This window comes from Condylura cristata, unplaced genomic scaffold (genome assembly GCF_000260355.1).
Source record: "Condylura cristata isolate star-nosed mole 26May11 unplaced genomic scaffold, ConCri1.0 scaffold00015, whole genome shotgun sequence".
Taxonomy (NCBI): domain Eukaryota; kingdom Metazoa; phylum Chordata; class Mammalia; order Eulipotyphla; family Talpidae; genus Condylura; species Condylura cristata.
In genome coordinates, this window is record NW_004567116.1 from 2044088 (window position 1) to 2052310 (window position 8223).

The following is an 8223-nucleotide window of genomic DNA, read 5'->3' on the forward strand; positions in this document are numbered from 1 at the left end:
AGACCTTGAGCAGCTTGTTGACCGGCGTGCCCTCGCTGTGCCCGTCGAACTCCAGCCACAGGACGGACTCCTCCTCCTCGGGCGAGGTGTGGTCCCAGGACAGCTCCTGGAAGCCCAGGCCCAGCAGCACGTGCTGGGAGGGCAGAGTCTGGGCTTTCTCCTCAGGCAGAGGCCTGCTGCCCGCCCCGCTGCCACCAGGGCACCAGGGGAGGAGCTTGCAGCAGGTGGGGGTGTGGGGGGCAGGGCCCGTTTTCACTGCGAGTCAAGCCCCTGATGGTCCACATGGGGCAAGAGCCGGGAGAGAGGCCTGTGCTGAGGTCGAACTCGCCCTGACCCCCTGCGAGCTTAGGCGGGGCCGCTGCCCAGGGGGCGGGGCCGCTGCCCAGGGGGCGGGGCTGCGCCGCCTCCCCACGGGCAGTCAAGGGAGGAGCCGACACAGAGGCTCCCCGGCCTTTCCGGAGGCCACAGGTAGTCTCCAGTCACGGTCTCCTCCAGTCTCTCCATTCGGCTGCGCTCACCCCACCCTGCCTCCCGTGCCTGGCCACCACCCTGCCGGGAAGGCTGGGCATAAGCGCTGGTCCGAGTGGAACAGACCCCAGGGGGGAGCCCCCTGGGGTGACAGCGGGAGTTGCAGGGGACCGGGGAAGCTGGGTAGGGCACCCCGCCTTCCTCTCCACAGAGCCCGCGTTCCACCCTGGGGTACCTTCTCCCTGCTGTCGATGACGTGGACGCCTTCCAGGTTGATGGCCACGGACACGGGCTTCCGCCTGCCCCGGTGCAGAAAGCCCTGGGCTGGCTTGTCAATTTCGCCATGGAAGAAGGCAGCCCTGGGGAGGGAAGGGGCCAGTCACCCCCCACCAGCACCAGGAACGGACAGAGGGCTGGGGGTCGGGGCTCCCCCACGAGCAAAAGCTCTGGCCAGACCCCAGGAACTTGAAACAGTTCAGGTAACAGGTTCCATGGAAACCTCCCCAGGGAGGGGAACCCTGGGGGGAGAGGGAGGCGGTGGCATCAGCGGCGGGGGCGGGGGACAGAGCAAGTGACGTTCAGGGACCTGCTGGGACTCGGGGCACACTGGCCCGCAGCCCACTTCAGCAGGCAGCTCGAGGCTGAACCAGCCGGGACCCACCAGGGAGTCGGGGGGCTGCCCGCGAAGCAGCTTCGGGCTTGACCCGGAGAAGGGGCAGCAGGGCGCCAGCCACCGAGCTGTCTCCCTCTCCTGCCTGGCCACGTCCTCCAGGGCACGGCCGCCTGGCGCCTGCCGGCCAAGCCGGCCTGGTGGTCCGGCTATCTGGGCCCTGAGCTGCACAGCGGGTCCCCCACCCTGGCGCCTCCACAGGCTCAGCGCTGCCCTGCCGGCCACCCCAGCTCATGCACGCTGCTCATCGTAAAACGCCACCCTCCGCACGGCGCCTGACCCGAGCTAGTGAACCCCACCGCCAGGGCTTCTCTCGCCACACCCACACCTCCCTGGGGCCTGCGCCACGGCTGACAGCCAGCCGCACCGGCAAGTGACCGTGGTGAGCAGCGCGGGCTCCACGTGGGCTCAGAGACCCCCGCTTCCCGGCAGGGTCCCCCCTCCACTGGTCCACACTGGCTCCTGGGTGACAACCGGGCCCACTCCCCGCACCCAACTCCAGCCTTGGAAACCTGAATGCACCAGAGTTGCCACCTGGCTCCTTGCGGCCCGAGCCCCGGCCCGCCTGCGCCCCGGCAGCCCGGCCAGCTGATGCCGCCTCGCGGAGCCGGGATCCCCGACTCCTCCCCTCACCCCTCTACTGCCTGTCACGGCAGGCTCCAGACTGAGCCCTCAGCAGCGCTGCAACCTGATCACACTCACCGCCTGCATCACCCCCAAACTGACGACACTGCCCACCTGTACCACCCACCGAACCTGTCTGCGCTCACCGCCTGCATCACCCCAAAGCTGACCACACTTGCCACCAAGTATCCCCCAAACCTGACTGCGTTGTCTGTACCCCCAACCTGATCACTCTGCATCACCCCCAAACTGACCACACCATCACCTGTGCCCCCCCAAACATGACTGTGCTCACTGCCTCACTCCAAAACTGACCACACTCACTGCCTGTATCACTCCTCACTCATCGCCTGTGTGACCCCAAAGCGACCGCGCTCCCCGCCGCTGCTCCCCGCACCGGCCGAGCCCTCACCATCGCCTGCGCCAGCTCCACCCAGCGCCACGTGTCGGCGCACCCTCACAGGCCCCACCAGCCGGGGGAGCGTGTCAGCCTGAGGTCAGCCTGAGGGTCCCCAGAGCTGCCCGCTGGAGCTGGCGGCAAGGCCAGCAGGCCCATGACCACGGGACCGGTGTGGGGCAGGCAAGTGTCCCGGAACCGTGGGGCTGGACACTGGGGCGCCGAGCGGGGCTGGCAGGGAGGCGGAGCCTGAGCGGGCGCGCGGCGGGCGCGGCTCACCCGTAGAAGGGCAGCTCGTGGCACTTGAGGAGGTAGGCGCGGTGGTGCGTGCTGAGCGGGGCCTCGCGCTCGCCACCCAGCGCCTCCTTCACCTGGCGGTAGGCGTTCAGCAGACCCTGCTCGCCCGGCACGGGCCTGGCCCCGCGGCCCCGGAGGGCAGCCAGCAGCCCCTGGCCCCGCTTGCAGAGGTGGGCGGGGAGGAAGGAGTCCAGCTTCTCCCTGCAGAGGACAGGCACGTGGTGAGGGGGGGCGTTGTGGCTGGCCCAAGAGTGGGGGGCTTGGAGGCTCTGGCCTGGCTTGGGGACCCACAGGGCTTAGGCACACAGTGGCCTCCTCTGTAGTGGGGGGATGAGGCCCCAGCCCTGGACACAGACCCCCAAGACCCCCTCTGCTAGAACCCCAGCAGCATGCTGGCCAGCGGGGCGGCTGGTTCTTAGCTAGCACAACAGGCACAGGTGACCGGCGCCCGAGGCTGCCCTGCTGAGGGCGCAAAGGACCCGCCAGCTGAGCCTCAGAGCCCTTCTGATCACACACACCGAGGGGGATTCTCAGCACGACATCCTGCCCTCACCCCGGGGGCCAGCACCCCACATCCCCCAGGAGGCGCCTGGGCGTGCTCAGACCCTGGGCAGCTGCTCATGTCCAGCCCCGGGTCCCACAGAGGCAGGCGGCAGATGCTGGAGAGCAGGGGTCTCCGAGGGGCTTCCCAAGGGCCAGATCCCACAGCCAGCTCCGGGGGAGGGTCATGGCCAAGGCCCGGAGGCCACCCCCGGGCCCAGGGAGGCCGACCACAGCGTGGCGCGAGCGGCTCTCCGGGCTGCCACCCTTTCCTCAGGGCCTCCGTGGGCATTTGCGTCTTCCGTCCCTTCTCTGGTAACTCGGAGACCCGGCCTTTCCCACTCTGTCCCCGGGTCTGCAGGAGCATGGGAGGGCCCCACAGGGCCAGGGCCTCGGCCGAGGGGCCCTGGCTACTGTGCCCTCTCCTCTGGGGGGACCTGGATCACGGGGTCACAGGGTGAGTGTGAGGACTCTGGTGTGTGCAGGGAGAGGCCCCGCCTCACCAGCAGGGGCCCGTGGCCAACTTGCGGTGGAGTCAGGGCGTGCAGGGCGGGAGGAGGGGGGTCGCGCCCGATGCTGGGACTCAGCTGGACTGTCACTGCTGAGTACGCTGACCAGCGTGTGGTCAGTCTCGGCTGCCACCAAAAGAAAAAGCCCAGCACCCTCCTGACCTCAGGGGAGCTGGGCTTCTCGCTCACGCACATCTGGGGGCCCCTGCAGGCCTCCCCTGCCAGGCTGTCTCAGTCCAGGTGCTCAGGCCCAGTGGAGGAGGCTCAGACAGGTAGGTGGGGTCACCCGAGGTCGCACAGCACAGGGCCGGCCGAGACCTGACCCCAGCCCCACGTGCCAGTTGTGGCTGGGCGCCCACGCCCTGCCTTGGGCCGCGCTGGCCCTCACCTCAGGGTGCAGGCGGCCGACTGGCCGGGCTGGTAGGGCCCGAGCTGCACGCGGCACACCAGGGCGCCCAGGGCCTCGCAGTCCTCCACGTCACAGGGGTACCGCGCGGCCAGCACATTGCCCTTGGCCTCCTCGTACAGCAGCCGCAGGACCGCCTCGTCGTGGAGCTGCAGGCAGGGCGGTGGCCGGTGAGCCGGGGCGTCCGGGGCCCCGGGCCGGGGCTCGGGCACCGGCTCACTGCCTCACCTGCAGCTCCCGCCGCTTTGGGAAGAACACGTTCCTCCGGAACTGCAGGGACGGCTCGTCTGGGGAGAGGGGCCAGGTCACCGCCTGGCGGGCAGCCCAGCCCCGGGCCCCCCAGACCCACTCGACGGAGCCCCACGGGCCGCCCAGAGGGCGTGCAGTTCACAGCTCATCTTGACTTGGTGGCCGCCCGCCCGGCAGGAGTGGCTAGGGCCTGGAGGAGCGGCCGGGCCTGCCCCGCAGCCGGACAGCAGCCCCTGCTGGGGAGGCCCAGGGGCAGGTGGCCAGCGCAGCACTCACCCGTGGCCACATCGTCGTCCGGGGCATCAGTGAAGCGCAGCAGCAGCTCTGGCCACTGGCGGCCCAACTTGTAGGGCTGGTGTCTGGGCTTGAGCTGCACCTCTGCGGGGAGGGGAGGCGGCCGTCGGCAGGAGCCAGCCGACGCAGCCAGGCTCACTCTCACCGGCGGTGCTGAGCAGAACTGTGCCGAGGGCTCCGCGGGCACCCCCCGCAAGAACCCCATCCCCGCATCGCCCACAGGTGAAGTCCCTGTCCCCAGTCATAAGCAAGCAAGGGGGCGCAGGGTCCCGGCAGAGGCTGCCTGCCCGCCCCCCACCCCGCCTGGCCAGGGCAGGGGGGCGCAGCCGGGCTGAGACGGGAGGGGCCGGGGGCGGCGGGACAGAGGGTCGCAGCACCACTGCTGAAGCAGGTTCCGCAGCTGGGACAGGGTCCAGCGCCCCAAGGGGCTGCTCTCCCTGCTCCTGGCAAAGCCTGGGTCTTCCCCTCCCCGCTGCCACCCTGCCTCACCTCCAAGCCCCACAGAACCCTGCCACCTGGTCCCCATTCCCTGCCCTCGCTGCCCCTCCACTCTGCTCCTGCCACACCCCACTGGAGCGCTCCGCTCACTTGCTTCTGCCTCGGGGCCTTTGCACATGCAGTCCCTCCTGCAGACACCCTCCCCGCCACCCCCGGCGTGGCTGGCTCCTGTCTCACTTCAAGGGTCCCTTCCCTGTGACCCTCCCACCAATCACACCATCCTCTGTGGCTCCTGCAGCAGTCACCACCATGGATACCAGTCTACGCCCCGCCACTCGGGGACGCACAGGCGGGGTGGCCCTGTGCCGCTCACCGCCGTGCCCGGCCCTGCAGGCCCTGGGCCTGTGCCTCCGCCCTGGGTGAGGACCCCCGCGTGGGGAAGGGCACTGTCCTGCCCGCGCTCCCTGCCTTCTGAACCCGCCCTGGCCCCGTGCCCCTGCCCTCCAAGTGAGAGTGGCAGTGAGGCCAAGCCCTTCCAAAACTTCCGGCCGAGGAACGGCTCCGCCAGCCAGCCCGCCCTGCCTCACAGTTCCGGGCATCTGTCGCCGCTTCACCCAGTCAGGGTGGGGGCGGGGGGGGCGCCAAGGGCTCTAAGGGGCCTGAGTCAGAGCTGAGGTGACCTTTCAGCCTTTCTGAACCCGGCCTGGAAACAAAGTGGGTGCTGACTTCGTGCTGGGGCTCTCGCCACCCTCCTGGACAGGGCGGTGCCTGGGTGACTGGAGCCACACAGACAAGCCATTCTTGTCCCTGCAAGGGGGAGCAGGAATGTGATGAGGAAGGCGTGGGGGTGGAGGAAGTGGGAGGAAGCAACAAACCGCAGCACAGCTGCAGCGACAGCGGCCGGGTCCCTGGACCAGCCACCCCCGCTGCTCTGGGTGGGGGGCAGATGGCCCCGCCCCTGAGGGTGAAGGACAGACAGCTGGGCAGAGGACTGGACAGCTGGGCAGAGGACTGGCGAGGGGAGATGGGCAGCAGGAAGAGGGTGAGCGCGAGCAGCAGCTGGGCAGGAAGCTCCAGGAGGATAGGGGTGGGGCCAGGGCTGCTAGACACCCCGGGGGGCAGGAGACCCCAGAGGCTTGGGGTAAGGAGGTAACAGCTCAGGGCGCCTCGTCGCTGCTCCTCCACTGGGGTGGCCCGCGCACTCCCAGATCACGTCTGGCCGCCGCCCGCGCCCCCCGGGCACCCACCAGGCCCTCTTCCTGTCCAAGCCCGCAGGCGAGGGGCCCCGGAACCCCAGCCCCAGGCCTGAGAGTCCGTCGAGCCACAGCCCCCACTCCCACTCCCCTCCCACTCGGTCACTGGTCAGCCCGCAGGACACGGTGGCCGCTGGCCAGGAGGCAGGCTGGTGGAGAAGCGGCACCCTGGGGACAGCTGCCTCCTGAGCCGCGGCCCACCGCCGCCCTGTCCGCAGCGGGCAGCACACAGGTCAGTCAGGCCGGCCGAGGGGCCCAGCTTCCCTTGTGATCCTGGCCCGACCCTTCACTCACAGTCCCGTGCGACGTGCGCTCACCCCACCCTGCCATCCTGCTCCTGATGGCCCAGACTCCGGCACCAGCGAGCCGAGGGGCACCCGCCGCGGCCACCAGCACAAAGGCAGGCAGGGTTGGGGTGCGAGGGGGGCCAAGAAACCTGTCAGCTCTGGGTCTTCCAAGGGACGGAGAGTTCAGGACACAGCCCCACCGTCCACCACTGGATGTGGCCAGAGGTTCTGGAAACTACAGCTGCCCCTTCCTCCCCGCTGGTCAGACCCTTCCAACCCCCAGGTCTCACCCAGCAAAGGGGAGACAAGCCAGAGCGCGAAGGCGTCCAGGGCGACGTCTGGCAGCTGCAGGGCCTCGCGGACAGCTCGGTGCAGCTCGTGGGCGCTGAGTGAGGACAGGTGCTCCACGGCCAGGGGCAGCACAGTGTCATCTGCCAGGTACACCAGCACGTCCGCCCCTGCTAGGGAGGCCTTTGGGGTCAGTTGGGCCCTCTGCCCAGGCACCACTCCCCCTCCCCCCGCTCCTTGGGGTGACCCCAGGGGCAGGACCCCGGCCTCCCTGAAAGAGCCTGTGAAGAATGCTGTGTTAACACTCATAGCTGACCCCAGGCCCAGTCCAGCACCCCCTACCCCCGGAAGGTTTAAATCAGGGCCACTGCACCCTGCTGGGCTTCTGAGGGACACCCCACAGGTGGGGACTGCACCAGAGGGAGGCTACAGCAGCCTGCACACCAGACTGGGGCTGTTGCCCTAGGCAAGCTGCTGCCTCTGACTCAGGGAAAAGAGGGGCACAGAGAAGCCCAATGGCCACAGGTGAAAGCAAGTTCCAGGGTCCAGCTTCCCTAGAACCTTCATGCTCTGGGGCCCGACAAGAAGACAGGTCAGCATGTCTCGAACAGGCACTACAATGGCAAATATCCCCTTGGGACAGCCTGCGTGGCCCCTATTTGGAGCCCAGAGCCAAGGAGAGACCCTCAGAAAGGGCCAGTGCGGGTCCCCTCCTGGGAGTCTGCGTTTGGAGACCTGCCCGCCGGCTCCCAGCCTAGCACTGGCCCTGGCCAGCCGGCCCCATCAGACGTGAGGTCGGTGTGAGCACCAGGCCCCACCTCTCCGGGCAGCCGGACCAGGCAGCAGGACAAGCACCCTCCGGCAAAGAGCGGTTGTGAGCCGGGGAGGTGAAGCCTGCCGGGCCGTCAGGGCTGCGCCCACAGCTGCTTTCTTGAGAGACGGAGCCCAGGAGGAGGCCGGGACTCAGCGCCACCTTCCAGGCAGGGCAAGCTGCGGTGCAGGGAACTCCGTGACTAGTGGCTTGACTTCCCTGGGGCCCAATTTCCTTCCTATAAAAAGATGACAATGCCTTCCACTGCTGTGTGTGAAAGAAACCACGCCAAGCCAGGGACCGTGTCGCTGTCCGTTTATGAGGTCCCACTTGTCACCGCGGTGTGAGCCGCTCGTTTTACCAACGAGGAAGAGTGGAGAGTACCAGCCTGGCCGGGGGCGCAGGGCCTGGCGCCGGCCGGCCTGTCACCTCGCCAAGCCCTCAGCCCTTGGCACACCTTGTTTGCCAGCTCGCACACAGGGCTACTTTCATGGAAAGCTGGCCGGCGCGGTCAGGCCGGGGCCGGGCGAGGGTGCGGAGGGCCGACGGGGCCAAGGACCCACCTCGGGCTCCCACGGAGGACACGCTGCTGCGATGCGACCGCTCCGCCGCGCAGGGCTGCGAGGCGTTTCCTTCCGTCCCGTCCATCTGGAGAGGGAAAGAGAAAGAGCAGTTACTGGGGGGCCGGGGGG

At 69.0% G+C, this 8223-nt stretch overlaps 1 protein-coding gene across 3 annotated transcripts in view; it reads right to left on the bottom strand.

Annotated features, from left to right (window-relative positions):
- The window catches only part of FRMD8 (FERM domain containing 8), a 12996-nt gene extending 4817 nt beyond the window's left edge, over positions 1-8179 (bottom strand). The window contains exons 1-8 of one of the 3 annotated variants that reach the window (XM_004682629.2): positions 8095-8179; positions 6723-6890; positions 4437-4538; positions 4140-4198; positions 3894-4060; positions 2439-2657; positions 704-827; positions 5-133 (exon numbers count right to left, since the gene is read on the bottom strand). In XM_004682629.2, the coding sequence (XP_004682686.1) occupies positions 5-133; positions 704-827; positions 2439-2657; positions 3894-4060; positions 4140-4198; positions 4437-4538; positions 6723-6890; positions 8095-8179 (1053 nt within the window). Of the gene's footprint in view, positions 1-4; positions 828-2438; positions 2658-3893; positions 4067-4139; positions 4199-4436; positions 4539-6722; positions 6894-8094 lie in introns of those variants that run through there. The other 2 variants (XM_012725529.1, XM_012725528.1) reach the window with 2 other exon arrangements.
- Between the last annotated feature and the right edge of the window lie 44 nt (positions 8180-8223).